The following is a 19,737-nucleotide window of genomic DNA, read 5'->3' as shown; positions in this document are numbered from 1 at the left end:
TAGAAAAATTTAAAGCTTTCATATAAAAAGGTTTAAGGCAAATTGCCAGCACTTGCATGCCACAAATTGATGACATCTGTAGCCTGATTGAGAAGGTGAACCCTCTGCATCTGTGATATCCAGCGCTTGCTCTCAAGCAAAACCTTGAGCTCTTCCCAAGCATCCTTCCTAGGCCAAAAGAAGTAAGGACTCAAGGGTATTGTGCCATAGCCTGGTACAGTTTGGTCCAAAGCGATACCAATGTCCTTTTCCATCCAAATGAACTTCAACACAAGCCTAGGCTTCTCCAGTGGCTTCACAACTACTCTGAGCTTCTACATCCCCGACAACAAACAAAAAAATAAGGGAAGAAAAAAGTGATTCATGGACTTGATGCTTGGTTTGGAAGCTAAGAAAATGAAGGAAATTATTACACTGATTTCAAGTTTAGACATCCAAGTTTGTTCCCAATCCTGTAAATCTTTTCCTCTACAAAATTGCATGAAGAGGAAAAATGTTGCCAATCAATTTTCAAATTCAAGTAGTTCTCCAATTACCCATTTTAACATTATGACACCATCCAAGAGATAGATGGAACTTTCTCAGTGCAGATAGGAGACATTCAAAATTTTCATTTTGTTTGGTATCGGAGAAATGGACAAAAAAGAGTGAAAAGCATCAGATGTGGTCATTATCAGGTTCTTTAGTTTCGAAAGTGGAAAAACACTTGCACCTCACTGAAAATCAACCTTACAAAGAGGCAACTTAGTTCAATTTTACGCAGAACTGAAGCAATATATATATATATATATATATATATATATATTTTCTAGAAGTAGCGTCTTCCAATTCAAGCTTACTTTCTTTGATTCGACTTGAAGAGCCAAACACAGAATCAGGGAAGAAATCATCATCCCCCACAAACATGCATGTAATGTAACAGATACGAGCAGCTCTAACCTTTTTAGTATACACATTATCGGCGGAAGAATCAGGAGCGGGCAGTTGATCGGCGGCGACCTTCGGATCAGCGGAGGATGAAGCTGAGATTTTCAGTTTGGCTCCTACGGAGACTGTTGTTGACCGACAGTGAACGAATTTGAGAGCAGAAGCAGAGCATAACAGGGAAGAAGAGGCTTTGGGTTCAGTAAAGACTGAGGTTTTCGTAAGAGGTTTAAGGGCAATTACTTGAGAAGGTAAAGTTATTCTCGGTTTTAAGGACGAATTCACGCCGGTTAATAGCATTGCCATTGACAGCCCTTGTCGTGCAAGAGACTGAATGAATCACGAAGACGACGACATTGTCAGGGTTTGTTTCTTTGCCAGGCTCTTGGGTAAATGGATCGGGTAATCGGGTCTATATATGTTCTCATCGTTTCAAAACAAGCAATGGGGGCTGACTCAATAGAAGAATTTCAGTGTCAATTTTTTAATATAATATGAATATATTAATTAAAAATATTTAATTATCACAAAATATTATTTTTATAAAAAAAATATAATAAATTTATTAAAATTTATTTTAAATTAATTATTAAAATTTATTAAATATTATAAATTAATCACCATCAATTCAAAAATTTAAATTCATAATTTTTAAATAAAAAATAAAAATTTTAATTATTAAATTATTATATTATTAATCATTGTTATAATTGTAATTTCTTCAATTAAATAAAACATTTTCTTTAATAAATATGTTAAATTACAAACACTGGCTTGGAGCCCAGTGTTGCCCTCTGATTGCTTCCGTCTCCTTATAGAAGTCTTCCTCATGCCTTCAATGAAATCTAAACTGAATGTATGTAACCAAGCTGGTAGTCCAGAAAAACTAATGAGCTTCGACTGGTCTACCTTCAGTAAGATCAAGCAAAATGTCAAGACCAAGCTTCAACATGATATTTACCAGCCTTTTCCAGAGCTCTAAGCCACCTTACTGCAGAATCTTTTGGAGCCCCACTCTCTCTGGATACGATTTCCTCCAAGGTTGACAGTACATCCGAGGGCATTTTTGTTGAAGAACCAGCAATGTAGACGGCAGCGCCATTGATCAACAAATTCCATACCCTCTCGCTATATTCCTGCATTTTATGTTGCACGTAGACCTTCTGTGGCTGGTCTCTTGAGAAGGCAACATAAAATCCACCACCCTTTGCTTCTGAAAGTACCCCACCGTTTTGTAAATGGGATAACCAAAAATCTCTGTACAAAAAGTCATTCTCCTCGTTTCGGCAGCCAAAGAAGAATAAGACAGGAGCAGTTGAACCGGTGACACTTTGAATGGCTCTTTCCTCTATGAATCCACGGAAAGGTGCACAGCCAGTTCCAGGTCCAACAAGAATAAGAGGCAGTGATGATGGCGGGGAGGGGAGAGACCCTTTCTGAAACCAGGCTGGAACATATATGCCTGCTAATGACAAAACAAGTGTTTTAACAAAAGAAAAGGTGGTAAATATAATTGTATTACATTTGCCAATGTATTCCTTGCACCCATACATTGTTCCGGACTAAGACTGGCGAGCCATGATGAGCAAAGACCTTCTCGCTTCCTCTTATATGGCGTTGTCCATGACACTAAATTGACAGTCAAGTGCACTTGATTGGGATGAGCTAAAGGAGAAGAAGAAATGGAAAAAGCTCTTGGTTTCAGTGGAGGAACCAACTGCACTAGCCACTCAAATGGCATTTGCACAGAGGGGAAATCCTCTAATACCTACACCATAAATACAAGAATTAATGAGTTACGAACAAATACAAAGAAAGAAACCTGTGAAGTTTAAAAGAAGAAGCATTTTCAAGAATTTTTGGATAATTTGGCTGGAGTTAGATAAGCCGGCCAGTAAGGGTGAAATGATTCTTTTGAGCCTTAGAGAGTATATTTACTAAATTAGCTGTTACTGTATGTTGTACTACATTTTCCCAGAAGCCCCAGGGTTAAAAGAAAACAGGATTCTAGTAAAAAACCCAAGTAAACGCTTAGGAATCTGAAATTACCATGTGATACTGGAACTGCGGCACATTTAATAGAGGTATAACATTTGCAAAGAAACAAAAGTAAAGGAGACTACGAGGCCCTGCCTCCACAGTCAATTTTTCCCACCACGAGTGGGTGAGATCCAGATCTATTCAGGCCAGTTTATCTCCCCTCCCCTCACACCCAAGTTACCTATGGAGAGAAAAAATATGTAAAACAGGAAGGAAAAAAATGCTGCTGGCTGCGAACAGTGGGAAGAGCTAAAGCACTTTTCACCTCCAGAACAGTTCTCCGTTCTTTCAGGTTATATTGGTAGAGATCATCCCTTCCCTCAGGTGAAGCAAAATACTGAAGCCTGTCCTTTTCATGTTCAGCTGTTGCGAAAAAGCTCATAACCTGATAAAGGTAACAATAAATTAGTAGCACATAGATGCAGGGAAAATATCATAATCAATGGCATCAAAGAAATGGAACCAATAGTTTACATAATCTTCATGTAAACAAGAAAGGAAGTTAACAAATTATCATGCTGCAGCATATCATATTATATTTGAAGGCCACTTGATGCAGAAAATGAAGATAAATAAATTCCGAACTAAAGATTTTTTTGGGTAATAATTACCATTACTAATTATTTAGGTTATTGAGATTTATTTAGGCATTATAATGTTTGGCTTCTATTTATGCGTTTTTAAGTATTATAAGAATTAGAATATTCTAGATTTCCCCTTTCTAATTTTCATTATTAGTTGTAACTAATGCCTAATAGCTATCAACAAAAGAGAGACAAAGGATGATTAATTAAGACTACCTTGCTAGAGTTTTATAATTTTTACGATCTTTCTTCATCTTGATCCTTAGTTCTTCTAGCTCATCTCTGTTATTCTGTTTCTCATTTAAATTTTATCCATTTCTAAGTTATTCATGGGATAAGTTAATTTAATCAATAATTTTCCTACATTAGTTGGCATCAAAGCCTAACTTTATCAACTCTTCCGGCACTATTATACAACATAAAAAGAAATTAACAAAAAAAATAAACCCAGATTTTGCCACCACATACAACCAAAAAGAAAATAAGTTTCTATCCTCAATTGGAAGAAAAACTTAGGTATACATCCTACCCCATCTCAGATTGCAAACTGCCAGACCAGGGACTTACACTGCCACTACCATTGGAACTAGAGACCATCAATTGGCCTCTCCATCAATTTTCAACTGTTCATTACACAGGAAGATGTGACACTTGCTGCCGGAAGACTGGACCACCATTGCCTTTTTAGATCTCTGCCTTCAGGAACGCCACAAAGAACAACAACAACCAATCTGCAACCAGAGTCGTTAAATGAACTCTCCTTGAGAAGACCAACTCCATAAGCGACTAGAGATTGGCACGTGGTACTCATATGCCTCCAACTGTGTGGGGACATTCTATGTTAGCTACCCTATTTTGATCACTTCAACTCTCTCCAGATATGTTCTTGATTTTATTTGCAATCTTTATGAAGTAAAAATAAATAAATGCTATATTTTCAAAAGCAAAGCAAGATGCCTTAGAAAAGCATATGTTGCATTTATTTAAAATACTCGATTGACAAAATTATCGTAACAATTTAATGTTTAGAAATGAATTGTTCTTCTTGCTGTTGTCAGTTCAATTCAGAGATAATGATGAAGAGTACATCTAAACAAAAGAACACTGCATGACAGAATCAGGGATGTCAATTTAGTAGCTTGCATGAGAAATTCATACAAACAGAATCGAATAAGATAACTACAGACTCTTGCCTCAAAGAAGTAGCGTCGAGGTGATGCTGATGCAACATCCATAGTCAAGTGAACAAAAGTTCTCAATTTGATGGGGAGCTCTGACGTACTTAATTGAGTATCAGGATTGTGCTTATCCATCTCTCTAGGATGAACCTGACATTATATTAAAAAAAAAAAAAAAACCTTCAGTATAAGGTAATACATTGTAGAGAAAATTTTCATGTGGTTTCTCTATGAATTAAAATATGGCACTGTATAAATGTTGATTGAAAGTATAAAGCAACTACAAAATATCAACTGTATAAAAACAAATAGAACCTTTATAAACACAAAAAATATATTAAGGAGGAAGAAAGTTTTAAAAATGGAAGTGAGAAGATAAGATTCCTCCAAGCAAAAGAAAAAAAGGAACAAAAGCATGATACAAAAAACACCAGGACAGAATAGAGGCCTTAATCCCTATGCAAGAAGATAAAGGCATCCCCTAAAATAAACAACAAGCCTTTGCCCAAGGGTAAGTAAAGAAATTCATTCCATGCCGGTTGCAATTGATGCTTAAAAATCCTATACCTTGTTCCAGCCAAATGACCCATAAACTGGCAAAGATAGCCCATTTCCCTAAGATCTTTTGCTCCTTAATTCTGGACGAGCCTAAAATATTGAAATTGAAGGTAGGGGTAGCTCATACTTTCCTAAACATAAAGAAAAAACCTAGACTGTAAGTTCCATGACAGACAGCAATAGAAAACACAGGTGACTATTACTCTAAGAATTGTGAAAAAACATCAAACAAAATGTTGAAAGGGAAAGCTTTATGAGATCTCTGAATTTGGAGAATGTGTATGTGTCCGTCCTGTTCAAAACGACAATGCAACTGAAAGCTCTTACCTTGCAGGGAACTTTTATGTTAAAAGAAGTAAAGGGACAAAGCAATTGATATGGGTAATAGGCACACAAGATCGTGTTTGAGGGAGTCCAAAAATAATTTACAGGTAAAAACTTGAAGGATATACCTTTCAGGTTGGCAATCAGGGAGGGAAAAACCATCAAGTAAGGAAACCAAAGAAGTCAACTCTGTCAACTCTCTCTCATTCAGGTTACAAAAGAAAAAGCACACAGTTATTCTTGTTCCTTCTTAGTGGCCAAAAATAAGTCTTAAGAGTCATAGCCATTGACAATCTTGCAAAACTTCAATACACGAAGAAAAATTTGAACAATCAAATGGTAATTATAGAAAAAAGAAAAAGAAGAGAATGCTGTTGGTGATGGTAACTAATAAAAAGGCCACCAAAAAGATTGGAGAAGAGCTTCAATGTTGTATGGGAGACATGGACATAGGAAAGGTGGACTTCATGATCAAATCTGTATGGAGGTGAAAAAGGATACAGAAACCCTTTGAAGAGGAGCATCGTTTGCAGGTTGTTAGGGGTTCTCGTTAGAGCAGAATCAGAGGATTTTCGAAGACAATCTTTCCTTTTTAGTTTCTGTGAGAGAGGAGGATTCTTCTGGCCTCACTACGGGTTAAGGCTTATGACTACTTTACAAATGTTTCTGTGTCTCTGTTACATAGAATTTGGAGGGTTTGCTGTTATGGCCTTCTCGATTTAGGAGGCCTCAGGAAGATATCTTATAATCTGTGTTTGTATCTTCTATCCTCTTTTCTTCGATAATATTTCTTACTCTATAGAAAAAATATATAGAACACGGAAAAAGTAATGACTATTAACCAGATGCAGACTCACAGCAAAGTATCATCATAAGCACGTGTAGCATGCATATACAATCTATATAAAATGACAGGAAAATAACTACCATTTCAGAGAACATCTCAAACTAAGAACAAAATTAGGGAAAGTAAATGTTCGTATCCATAATGTTAAATTTTCATGTGAATATTGGTCACCATCTACAACTAGAAGTCAATGATGACCTCATGAAATCTTTGAGAACATGCATTTATTTATCTAGGAGCATTAAGGCATATACAATGCAAGATAAGAGCATCTACAGGGTAAGATTCTGGTTTGATGGGGGCAGCCTCGATGGCAGGTTTCCTAGAATTTTTGCTATTGTTCAATCTAGAAACATGGTTGTTAAAGATGCATACTGTAATGTTAACGGTAACGTTGGGTGGATGATTCCTGTCAATAGAAACTTAAATGATTGGGAAGTGGGAGAATAGCTTGAACTACTTCAAATTCTGGAAGCCCAACAGATTGGTTCCTCGAGTGATAAGGTGAAATGGAAATTGGAAAAAAATGGGGTATTTTTGGTCAAATCCTGTTACAACCAGATTACGAGGGAGAAGCTGAACCGATGCCATACAATTCCAGCCTCTCAAATTTGGAAAACCCGGATACCTCCAGAATAGCATTTTTTGGTTGGGAAGCTTGCAGAGCATTCTCACTATTGATAAGCTGAAATCTAGAGGACAGTTACTGGTTAATAGATGTTTTTTTATGCGAAATGGCTGGGAAACAGGCAACCATTTGCTGCTGTGGTGCCCTGTGGCCTTTGAGTTTTGGACCATGATTTATGGGCTGTTGGGTGTTCAATGGGTGGTTGCGGTTGGTTCTGTTATAGATGAGGTGTGGGCTTTGGATGGTCTAGATAGACAAAAACACATTGTAAAGATGATTCCTTTGACTGTTTTTTGGATCCTTTCGAAGGAGCAAAATTGTAGAGCTTTCAAGGGTATAGAAAATGACCTATATAGGTTAAGGGACAAATGACTTCACTATTTTGACTTTATTTTGCTTGATCATGACATTAGGAGTGATGTGAATTTTGCGACTGTTGTTGACTTTTTAACACATTTGTAAATCTTTTGTACATGAGTAGTATTCCCTTTTGATACCTTGTTAATATACCTATTTACATTTTTTATTTCAAAAAAATGCAAGATAAGACCATCCTCACAGTCAACTGCTGAACAAAAGCACTTACAGTGATGAAAGATTCAGGGTCCAAGTTACAGCGATTTAAAAAAGCATCCACTGCTTCGGGATCTTGACTAGGGAGAAGCTCAACAGCATCACCAACTTCATATTCAGTAGCCTGAAGGATATAAAGTAACTTCAATCAAAGAAACCAAAATAAAAACCAATAATAGGCTTGACAAATGAAATAATTCGACATTAGAAAGAACCACTGTGAACAACTTACCGATGAAACAAACTCAAATTCGAAATGTCGGACATCTTTTCCACAGTCATCTCTAGTCAAAGGTTGATTCCTTATCTAAATGAATCTTAAATGTTAGAGAGACAAAGAAGGAGAGTACTATAATCGTTAGAAAATATTATCTAATGCACATAATGAGTGCTTTTATCTTTTAGATTAACAATATAAAAACTAATCACATGCTGGGAGTAGAAAGACACTAGACATGGTTTCCAAAGAATGAAGCTGAACAGGAATAAGGAGAGACAAAGAGTTCACTTGTAATAAATATAAGTTCACATGTAGAACCATTTTGAAATGACCAAAACCAGCTTAGGAGTTTACCTGCAAAGTCGATCAAAACCAGCTAAGGAGTTTTTTTTTTGTATTAACAGTAGAAAAACTAACCAAGTGCCAGGATTAGCAAGACACTAGACATGGTTTCTAAAGAACAAAGCTGAATGGGAATAAGGCGAGACAGAGAGTTCACTTGTAATAAATATAAGTTAGATGCAGAAGCATTTTGGAATTATCAAAACTAGCTAGGGAGTTTACTTGGGAAGTAGATTCAAATTGTTCCTACAGAATGCATTCATGCTATATAAGGAAGCCTTATCCGTCCAAAATTAGGACAAATTGTTCAAACAGATCATAAAAACTCCTTTCATTGATTTTCCATTAATTCTACTTAGTTATTCAACAAATTTTTGCCTTTTTTTTTTAAATAATATATAAAACATAAATTAAAAGACTTATATAATCAAATAAACAAACTCCGGAACAACCAAAAAAAAAAAAGAACATTTCAGAAAATATGGGAAAGAACATTATAAAATATTTTGATATGTTTTCCTTCGCTTAAAAAGGGTCTCTTCAATTGAACATCAAATGGTATCAAGTCGGGGATCAGTACTCAACAACTTGACTTCTCATAAAGCCAGTGCTACCAATAATAAAAAGCCAGCAACTTGCAATCATTTTAGTAACTACTAGCAGCTTCAAATTGAGTCATTCCCCAACCTAAATCCATTTAATTTCATTTAAATACTTTCTGAACAACATTTTTGTATTAGTAACATCGTCCTCTTTTGTGTCTGTCTTTTAGGAAACAATATTGATTGAGTGCTGATCAAAGTCTAACTTATTATCTGTTACATATGGAATTTATTTCCTATATAGTATTTTCTATTATACGTCTTTCTTATATAGTTTTGTGTTAATAATTTTCTTTTTCTGGGCATAATATATGTATAGTCTCTTTCTGACACAGTAGTAACTCAGTATTTTCTTTCTAGGTGTTGAAGAAACAAGATCAAAATTGAGAATCCTTGTCATAGAGAAATATGTTCTTGATCTTCTTAACGAGGCAGGGAATGTTGGGATCCAAGCCATTTTATACTCCTACGAGTCCTAATCTCAAATTGGTTATAGATGAAGATAACTATTTGGGGATTTCAATGTGTATAAGAGATTAATTGGTTGCATTACCTCAATGTGACACATCCAGACATTTCATTTGCTATGAGTACTGTAAACCGATTCATGGATTTTCCTTGGACAAGTCACTAGGAGGGAGTTAAACGTATCTTGTGACATCTCAAAGGTACACCTACATGAATTATTCTGTAAAAATCAATCGGTTTACTTTGATTCAGGAGCGCATAGATAACAATTGGAGCTAGTTTCACTTCTAAACATAGATCCAACACCATGTTACCATGTCGACAAGGGTGGTAACATGACTTTATTGGAAGAGCAAGAAGCAACCTGGGGCTGCTAGAGCCAGTGCTGAGTCAGAACATCATGCCATAGACTAGCTATGAGTTGATTTGGTTAAAATATCCACTTATAAATTTGTTTTCCAACCGTCAAAACCCATAGAGTTACTATCTGATAGCCAAGCAGCAGTGAGTATTGCTTTGAACCTCGAGTTTCATGAGAAAACTAATCACATTGAGCGATTTAATCAAGAAGAACTATAAAATGTGATTCGAACTACTCATCTGAAATCAGCAGACTAACTAGCTAATACATTAACAAAATCCTTGAGAAGAGCTTGTTTGAAGTTTTCTTGTAACAAGGTTGGGACATGTGATCTAAATCCTCCAATGTTACAATATGGGATAAATGACCCATATAGTTTATTTTCTAATATTTCTATTCCTTATATAGCTAATTATTCTATTAATAGTTTTCCTTGTCTTCGCGTAGGGATCCCTCTTAATAGCTGTATATATAAAATATATCAAAATCAAAACATTGTCTTCAATATTGTCAATATTGCCAACACTATAAACATGAACGAATTTCCACATCAAATATTGAAGAATTGAGGAAAAAGCTTCTTCTTTCTTTACGTAACTCTCTAATTTTGTGTGCTAATGACTTAAATGAACAAAGAAATACAAAAGTACAATATCATACAGAGAATAGTAACATAATGCACTGCCACTGATTACTGAGATGCAACTAGAGATTGGAAGAGTAGCACATCGTTAGATTAAAATGTTGCATATGGTGTGGTAGAAAGATGCTGTATACCATTCTAAGAAAGCAGTCAGGCCTCATCTTGTTCTGGGAAAATTTTCCAGGAGACATAAGACGAGCCCTTTCAATTTTCACCTCAATATCTTTCAAATCTGCAACCACGACATCATTGTTTGCCATTGGATGGGGAAATATAAATAAAGTACCATGCATAAAATAAGAAGAGGAAAGAAGATAGAGAACTTTAATGTGGTTTAGCAGTGTGCTTACTCCAACTGCAAAACTTTTCACCACTGAAGAACTCAAGCCTATAACAACGGTTTTAATGATTTTTACTTTCTACAGAAGAAAGAGAAAACCCAAAGTTACAGAAATACTTCCCAAAATTTTTTCCCTAGCCTCAAAATTAGCATACATGCCTTAGGGGACTTTGCCCCTTGCACCTCCTAGTAAACTAAATGACCACGCTATAAGAAGAAAATGATTCATCATCACTTTTTTGTGTATGTGGAAGGGATGTGTTGCCCAAACCCCAACCCTTTGGAATGTGATAAAGTTAATGAGACATGTGCAAAATGCAAACCATCTCCAGAAGTTAAATGATATGCTACAAATTTAATTTCCCATAATATCAACAAGAATCTCAAACTAAAAAGCGACCTGATGCAGTTGACAAATTTGAACTCGTGATGTCTGCTTTATGGTATGTGATTTGATACTTCGGTTGACCAATTATTTTTGCATCAGGATTCATGAAATCTGGACCTCTTGGAAAAATTTTGGGCTTGATCTGATACAACATACTCCATAAAGATAACATCCAAGGATCCAAAGCTCCTTCATACCTGGAAACCAATACCAAGATTTCCTTATTTTCTATCATTGAAGAAAAATGATCTCATTGTATCTTTTTTTTTTTCAAGATAAAAAGTACATATTGTTTATTCACAAGGTACCAAGGGGGTACCACTCATTTACAAAAAAATTTATAAATGTGTTAGTATATTAATGACATTCCCAAAATCTTCCAACCTATAAATGTCATGTCCTAACATCAAGGAGCCAAAATGATACAACCATCTATCCCTGGTCTTAGACATCTCACTCTCAATACCCTCAAAAATCATACTATTCTCTCTTTACATATAACTCAATAATTAGCGGAATAAGTTTTACAAATGTTCTCTTTTTATATAACCCTTCCCAAACCCAAATTTCATCTCTCACCGTTTCCGCTATAACCTAGTTAATCCCTAACAGATCGTAGACCATTGACCATAGTTCATAAGCCATTGGGCACCAGAGAAGAATGTGATTACAGGATTCTGTAGCTTTTTTGCACAAGTAACACCCATTCACCATAATTTGCCTCTTGTCATCAGCTTGTCAATTGTCAATATACATTCTCAACCTGCCTCCCAAGCAAAGAAAAAGTAACCCTCAGAGGCACCTTCGCTTTCCAAATCTGATAAGCGGGGAATTTGGAAACCCCGTCTGACTCTCTCCCCATCAAATAATTATAATAAGACTAACAGTGAACCCCCTATTTTCTTTCAACTTCCACACAATCTAGTCCATGTTGTCATCAACATGCACCGTGGATAATAACAGTAGAAATGCTTCACACTCTTCAACTTTCCAGTCATTCAGATTTCTGTTCACATTCACAAACTACTCCCTGTTACCATTACCTTCTATATACACGTCCTCAATTACCATATTCTTCAATTGTGCAGTGACAAAGATCCTCAGGAATTGCCTCTTAAGACTTCCCCCATCCACCAACTCATCCAACCAAAATCGGATTCTATTCCCCCTACCTAACTTCTTCCCCCATCCACCAATTCATCCAACCAAAATCGGATTCTATTCCCCCTACCTAACTTCGAGCTAATGCACTCCTGAAATTTTGGCTGATCCATCTAAATTTTCCTCCATAGTCCCATGCCATGCGGTCTCACCACATGGCCGATCTCATTGTATTTTACAGTACATCTAAAGAAAGAAATGTTTTAATTAAAAGTAAAAGATATTTTTTTTGAAAGGAAGAAAATAGAAATACCGGGGGGGGGGGGAGGGGGGGGGGGGTGTGTGACTAGGCATCTGCCAGAAAGAAATAAATGAAAAAAAAATTGTGAATAAAAAAGTCAGCCAGGCCACCCTCTGTGCTGAGTAGGTAACAAAATATGCTTACGGAGCCTATTCGCCTTGGTCCAAACAGAAACCCAAAAAGTCAGCTTATCAAGAAGAAGCAATAAAGGAGAAAAATAGCCCTGACATTACTCTTTGACCACAGTACCTATATCCCAGAAAAAAGCACCCCTACCTCTAAGGAATGATATTAGATGCATTTTGTTTCGCAACAAATGCTAAGAACGGTGAAATTATGAAGTCAAAAAGAGAAAGGGAGAGCATATGATATACCTACGCCATTCCCAAGAAGAGTTACAAGTACCAAAACTCCAGGGCCCTAACTTCTCAAGAAGGGAAGTAAAAACTTAATCCTAATTTTAGTGACCATTTGATACAATTAAAACTAATATAATTATTTATATAAGTTTAACATAAAATCAGCCATAAACTATGGCAGATATATGGAAATTGCACGTTCTGCAAACACAAGCATTGAAACTTTTGCCAGATTAAATTGTTAATTAAGTTATACCATATCCTACCCGGACCGATGTTGATCATCTCCCAAGCCTCTTTCAATAATGCATGTGGCACCAAGATCTGAAAGTCTTCTGTCCAGCTTCTTGGCAACAAACTGCAGCCATCAACAAATAAATCCATCAAACAAACAATTGTCCAAAGTCGACACTATGCAATTGGACAAAAACCACATTTGTCACAGGCTTTGGTTTGTTGCAAAAATTCCCAGATATTCTGGTATCAAAGAGGAAATCTTACTTGCCAAAACAACCCATGAAATCAACTAATCATGAATAAATAGATAATCATGAAGATCTGTAATTGTTGATAGAAAATAAACAGTACATTACCATTTCGTGTTCTTTTTTCTTTTTTTAGAATGATACAGCCTGATGGTCGGTAATAAAACAAAACATTTTTTCCCAGATGGTGCGCCAAAAATTTTACACTCATGATGAGTTTCAAGTCCCAGGATTAGACATAAAACATTATATATATAGTTTATCGGAGAGGAAGAAAATCAGTCAAAGTTCAATGATCAATAATTTAGAACTACGAGTAGTGTTACATTATATTTCTGGTAGCTAGAATCACCCAATCCAAACACAGCATAGTGAACTCCTTCTAACCAATGTCTGCTTAGATTTCTCTGAAGAAGAAACCTCCAAAACACCTACATACATCAGAAAAGATATTGAGAAATTAAGGTTAAACAAGCAACTAGACCATTCCAACTGTCAAAAGGTAAACCTAAACAATCCTAGTATCTAACCAACCTTCATGGAGTCTGGAGGATCACCCTGGCCTGTTGTAGAAACAACAAAAATTACTGTGTCCTCATGAGGTAAGAAACTCTGATGCAGCAAAGAAAAAAGTTACACGCTTATAAACACTAACTCCATACAGCATATAGGTAGATATCATTCTCCTAACTTCAATAACATCAACCTAACTAGAAAAGGATCAGTCTTTTAGGCCTTTCTTTATTAAAAAATTTGCAAAAAAAAATATGGGCAAACTACATGATTGGCCAAAGCATCAAAATTCATCTCAAGCTTATGCGATTGCTCAGTTTGCATCTACCATAAGATGCTCACTCGGAATTCAACAAGGCTAAGATGTTTTGTTCTATGGAAAAACTGCATTCCACCCATAGGTTTAAATTCTTTAAGCTGCACTCTTTCTATGACTTATCACTTTCTCAAAAGCTGAGTCAACTTCCCGCACAAAACAACATAACCACCCACCCAATAGTATAAATAATATGGAATCAACCAAAATAACTTCTTACTATCATAAGTCAAGCAACAAATTTTGACAAGCTAACAAATTCACTACTTGGGTGAAGTTGTAGTACCATAAGCTTTAGAATCATAAAAAGTTTATATTCTCCAACTTACCATTGCTCACAATGCTATCAAGCCAATAATCCTCTTTCTTTCATTAAACTATTTAATCATTTGGAATCAAAGGAAAAGAATCCAAATACTTAAGCAAATCATCAACTTAAAGATTAGAGCTTCTATAATTCAGTGATTGAAACAAAATTTTGCCCGATTACATATTTTGAGCAACCAAAAAGAGAAATTCTGAAGACTTACAGCATCAAACTCATCAATGGAAAAAACTTTAACAGTGCAGCCTCTGTGCTCTGCTTCACGGCCAATACGCTCTGCTGCATCCAATGCATTGCCAGTTTGGGAGGCATACAGTATTAACAACTTGCTCGTGTTCTCTTTCATGTCTGTCACGCAAAAGCTGCAAGAACTATCAAGAGTTAATAACCTCGTTAAGGTTATAATTGGAACAAATGAATTATATTTAAAAAAGATGAGGAAGGAAATCATAGGGGGTGACAAGAGTTTAGCAATTGAGGCCAAACCTTCTGGTATTCAGTCAGAGGAAGGTGGACCTGTCAACAGATGGAGCAGGACAGAGTAAGCAAGTTCAATTGGAAAGTCATTGTCGGTAGAGAGAGTGCATTCTCGGTTCACATAAAATATCAATGGTATGATGATGCCATAGTGAATAAGGAACATGATTTGATATTAATCTTTATATAAAATTTAAATTTATGCTTTCGTCGACCTTACACATCATCATATAGAATCAGCAAATGCATGCTTATGCAATGACCACAGTTCTATATGAAAGTTTAGAAAAAAAAAATCCTGCGTGTATTAAGCAGAATGGCCAAATGTGTAGTTGGATCACGAATGCATACATACTAAAAGAAACAATCTGCTTGTCACATTTCAGAAATGAAAATAATAACGAAGCATAATAAAAAAACCAGCACAATTTCGTGCAAAAAAATTACAAACCAACTTAAATTTCAAAACACCATAAACAAGAGTGTGCCTGTACCCAGAACTAAAACAACTCCAAATAACCATCTAACACACAGAACAGCCGGGGTACCCACAAATCAAATAATAACTCCATAAACTGCCTACACACAAGCAATTGTTTAAACAAAGAGCATTCCGAAGCCCTAAAAGCGAAACAAGAGAATCCCATGCAACAACTAGTTTCATTTTTTAAAATTTTTTAAAAGAAAAAACAACTAGTTGTATACTCGTAGGTATACAACAACTAGTTTCATACCTATGAGTTACCGGCATTCAGAATTGTAAGAGATTCAGAAGCAACATGTAAAAAAGACAGAGAGAGGAACGACAGTGAGAATAGACTTCAGGTGATGGTGATTATTCCCAATGAACGGTTACATGTGTTATCGAGATGTTTATATCAGTTTTCTACCACAATGTACTTTTCTGACTGGTTGTATTAAATTTCCGCCCCCTTATTTATGCACGTCCAGCAACTGCTATTAATCCCATACATAAGTTAACGATTATCGCCAAGTGACTCGAAGAGAAAAGGACCCCATCTTACTGAGAGACGGAGCTGAAGAGGGAATCCCACAACACTGCAAACTACAGTTCATAGAGGAATTTAAACAAACAGCTAAAAATCATCGTAGAACTAACGTTTTCCTAAATACCAATCGAAACCCAAATAATACGAAATGAGCATTCATCAATCAACAACATTCACGGGAAAACAGAGAGGAGAGTTTCACCTACAGGTTGACCTCAAATCTTGTTTCCGGGAAGAAAAGCGGCCACTGCTGGTGAGACGGTGACGTGAATCGCGACTCTAACTAAAGCTGGTAGCTGAGGCAGCCTGCATATAGTGATCTTTGAACGGGTAAGCGGCGGGGTTGAGGGTGGGGGTTGTGTTTGTCCGGAGCCTTGGACTAGGGCTGACCTTCGTGTTGATCGGCGGCTGAGAAGAATCAGAGAGAGTGCGTGCGCGTTGAAGAAGTCGTACATTCTGTTTTAAGTATACGTCTAAGATTTTGTTATTTTTTCCGTTAAAATTAACGACGTTAGAGAATTTCAAAACGTGCTAAAATTTCATCAACCAATTCAAAACAAAAAATACATTTGAAACTTGAACTTGAAAAATGGTCCAAAATTTAAGGACTAAAATAATAGTTTGCCAAATTTTCGAATAATCCTATTTTAAATTCTTATGATTTTTTTTTTAAAATAAATTTTTTATAAATATGATTTAATTAAAACAAATTGAAAGATTTAGAAAATATATTTTAAAATATCAACAATAAAGAATTTAAATTACATAATTAATATTGCGAACGACAAAAAAAGTATATACTTACGACAAATTGTCTGGTATAAATTTATGTCTTTAGCTATACTTGCATATACCAGTCTTTAAATTTAAAATATTTGACAAGTGAAAACCTTAAATTAAAAAAAAAAAAAAAAAAGAACATATTACTTTTAGTTCACATAAAACTTATTTTCGGTAAAAAGTTATTTTTTGCATGTATTTAATATACATATATAAACTTGAACAAATCAAAATTCAAAATCTTCGTAAAAAAAAAAATAAAAATAAAAATTCAGATTCAAGTTTATGCTTTGTCTCATGTCTATAATACATCTTGTACAAAGAAAAGCTTCAAAAAAAAAAAAAAAATCTCGTAGATAAGACTTCTACTGAATTGATTGAAGAAATTTTTTTTTAATATAAAAATATCTGGTGAAGATTGCCATGGTTGACATGAATGCTTATAACAAAACTCATTTACATGAACTTGTACATGGGTGCTCATTGCTCTTCCTTTAAGCTGCAAGTTTTCCTTCCAGGATTCTCATCAGCTTCCTGGTTCCGAACCTGCCTTTCCTTGGATTGACCATCGGTTTTCCTCTCCGGAATTTCATTACAAGATAGTCCGTCAGCTGGTAGAGAATCCGGTAACTCTTGAAGATCGAGTTTGTCGTTGGGACTCTGTATCCCATACTCATCTTCAACTTTACTTATTTCAATCAGTCCCTCAGCATCACTTGATGATACTCCGTGATTATAATCCGGGCTATCCCTTTTTGGTTCAGGATCCTCCGTCCCAAGCTCCTTAGGCGATCCTTCTGCATCTTCAAGATGTATTGAAGCTGCTTCCTCTTTCTGCTCCAAGCCTGATATTGTTTTCTCTTCGCTATCTTGATTTTGAACCTCAGATGGTTCGGCAATTTCAGTCCTAAAATCATTTTGTTCGACCTGATCACTATTGGATACAATCAGCCCTTCACAAGCCTCTAGATGCTCAGCACTACTAGTTTGTACAACACTGAGAGGCTGAAAATGGGGCTGCTCTTGAGAGTCTTCACTTAAAGCAGAAAGCTCGGAATTAGAAGTGTTTTCAACCAGGCCAGGCTCTTCTGCAACACTTTCCACTTGTAAATTGGATGTACTTGTTGAGGCAGGAAATGACTGGAAGGTGTCCCAATCATCTTCATCCTCTTCACTTTCTTGTGTGCTGGCTGTATTGAAATCATTCGAGATGGTTGATGGTGGTACATCTCTCTCTCTAGGGGTGGATGATGTTACAGAGTTTCTCTCAACTCTTACTTCTGTTGGTGCTGGTAATTTAATGTCTAGTGGCGGGTTCATTGGCTTCATCTGTATTGCATCTTTATCTTGTGTCACAGAAGAACGAATGAACCCCTGAAAAGGAGATCATGCAATCAAATGGTGTATTTGTTGATAGAGCCGCCAGATTACAAATAGAAATGGTAAGAGTGCCTAAACAATTTACTTGGCCTAAACCAAAAAAGAGTCAGTTATCAACATGAAATTTGGATTTTCAAAAGTTCTCAAGGTTGCTTTTCATACATGTAACATGTGCTTACTTCTGTGTGTATATGCTACATGGTTAGGCTCTGATTGGTCGTGTGTTTTTAGACTTACTCTTTCAGAAAGCCTAGCCTTCTTATGGTTTATTTGTGTTAGTAATAATGCATTTATTATTTTTTTTTTCAAAATGTAACTTAAAGAAATACAAATTGACTGCTTTAATGGAGCAATCACAATTATTTCTCAGAGCAGCAATTTTTAGATAATAAGATTATCTTTTGAAAGAATTATATACACAAATATATATTTGAAAGCAAGAATTATATACACAAATATAATCTTCTGACAGGTGTGTTTCATTGTCTTCTCCTTTCTTCTCTGCTAAAACTCTTAACACCCTCTTCAACTTCTTCTATCAATGATCTTATCAAATTTTTACGTCTTGACCATAATAGAGTACTCATGTTAACATTTTAGTCAATTTGATTTTTCTAAACATGTGATTTCAGCATTCTTATTATTAAATAATAAGAAATTATGTTAATAAATATACATTAAGGTTACATTAAGGTAAAAGGGTATTGTCACTATTCACTTGTATATATGGGGTCATATATTCAATGAGATACACAATAATTCGTTCTTCCACAAATTCCCATATTATAAAAATATTTTTCTATATCATGTTTTTTTCACATAGCTGCTTTGAGAACTACACAACAATTACTTCTTTTTTTAATTAATTTCTTATACGATTAATATATTTCTTATATAGCTTAAGAATTTCTGTGTAGGTCTTGTCATTTCTAATTATAGGTTATCCTGTAAATATTTTATATCAATTCTTTCTGAAATATGAACCGTATTCATATATAAATATTATATTTCAGTTTATTTCTTCATCAGTTATCAAACATTACTTCCTCAAAAGTAAAAAATTCGCACTAATAAAGGACTTAGGACTTCATGAAAGCTATATTTGCTTTTGACACCAACAAGCTTCTAACCACTGGTAACTAACAACAATTTTTTGTCTCAAACTGAAGCTTTTGCTCTCAACAAACCGAAAAAATGACTGTTGACAGATATAAGATATTTGCTCTTACAGGTTCATGTTTCCAAGTAATGATGGAATAGATTCCCCTCTATGGAAGCTCAATTCTGGGAATTTTCTGAGTTATAAGCATACAATTTACCTTCTTTCTTTTTTTGCTTTTCTAAAAGCAAAAGGTCATACACCATCATATTTTTTCAATATAGAAACTTATCCACAAGCCACCAAGGTGAGATTGCCAAGCATGAAAGAAAACTCGATAAAAAGTACTTGGGCACCACCCACTTTCAAAGGACAGTGCTATTACAAAATGCATAGTTTGTATGACCTTGAACAATCATGAGGGATGAAAGTTACTAGACTTGATGGAACTTTCGGCTTCACATCTTCTTGTAAACAATGTTTTTATATACAAGTGCTACCCCTTTTTCTTAGTAGTACATTTCTATTCTATTAAGAAAAAGCAGGAGGAATTCATAATATTAAAAAGTGT

The 19,737-nt window shown here is 35.4% G+C and overlaps 2 protein-coding genes across 14 annotated transcripts in view; both read right to left on the bottom strand.

Annotated features, from left to right (window-relative positions):
• Positions 1 to 1,572: 1,572 nt before the first annotated feature.
• LOC110807214 (Flavodoxin family protein) lies at positions 1,573 to 16,360 on the bottom strand. Of its 13 annotated transcripts, XM_088210553.1 has the most exons (15): positions 16,110 to 16,360; positions 15,632 to 15,963; positions 14,907 to 14,936; positions 14,626 to 14,782; positions 13,801 to 13,878; positions 13,593 to 13,697; positions 13,048 to 13,139; positions 11,033 to 11,217; positions 10,427 to 10,524; positions 7,889 to 7,963; positions 7,670 to 7,780; positions 4,742 to 4,876; positions 3,230 to 3,349; positions 2,476 to 2,692; positions 1,573 to 2,389 (listed from the first exon to the last, which is right to left on the bottom strand). In XM_088210553.1, exons 4-15 carry the CDS (start codon positions 14,764 to 14,766, stop codon positions 1,857 to 1,859), a joined length of 1,890 nt encoding a protein of 629 aa, XP_088066679.1. In that variant the 5' UTR covers positions 14,767 to 14,782; positions 14,907 to 14,936; positions 15,632 to 15,963; positions 16,110 to 16,360; the 3' UTR covers positions 1,573 to 1,856. The 13 variants fall into 13 exon arrangements, with proteins under 13 accessions (XP_088066679.1, XP_088066671.1, XP_088066691.1 ...); XM_088210545.1 differs by lacking the exon at positions 15,632 to 15,963; XM_088210565.1 differs by lacking the exon at positions 15,632 to 15,963 and having other exon boundaries at positions 1,573 to 2,386.
• Positions 16,361 to 16,912: 552 nt separating this feature from the next.
• Positions 16,913 to 19,737, bottom strand: part of SWEETIE (HEAT repeat-containing protein) — a 58,577-nt gene continuing 55,752 nt past the window's right edge. The window contains exon 48 of the mRNA XM_088210533.1: positions 16,913 to 18,061. Within this exon, the coding sequence (XP_088066659.1) occupies positions 17,168 to 18,061 (894 nt within the window). The 3' untranslated portion in view covers positions 16,913 to 17,167. The remainder of the gene's footprint in view (positions 18,062 to 19,737) is intronic.

This window comes from Carica papaya, chromosome 1, assembly GCF_054855325.1.
Source record: "Carica papaya isolate Zhongbai chromosome 1, ASM5485532v1, whole genome shotgun sequence".
NCBI lineage: Eukaryota > Viridiplantae > Streptophyta > Magnoliopsida > Brassicales > Caricaceae > Carica > Carica papaya.
Note: the sequence above shows the minus strand (reverse complement) of the source record. Positions and strands in the feature narration are given on the sequence as shown.

Bases quoted from the DNA above. Each gene is read 5' to 3' on its own strand.
- LOC110807214 (XM_088210553.1), bottom strand. From the start codon at position 14,766: ATGAAAGAGAACACGAGCAAGTTGTTAATACTGTATGCCTCCCAAACT. The intron at 13,879-14,625 runs GTAAGTCTTCAG...TTGCTGCATCAG, and splicing joins CCATTGATGAGTTTGATGCT to AGTTTCTTACCTCATGAGGA. The intron at 7,964-10,426 runs GTATACAGCATC...AGATTCATTTAG, and splicing joins CTGACTGCTTTCTTAGAATG to ATAAGGAATCAACCTTTGAC.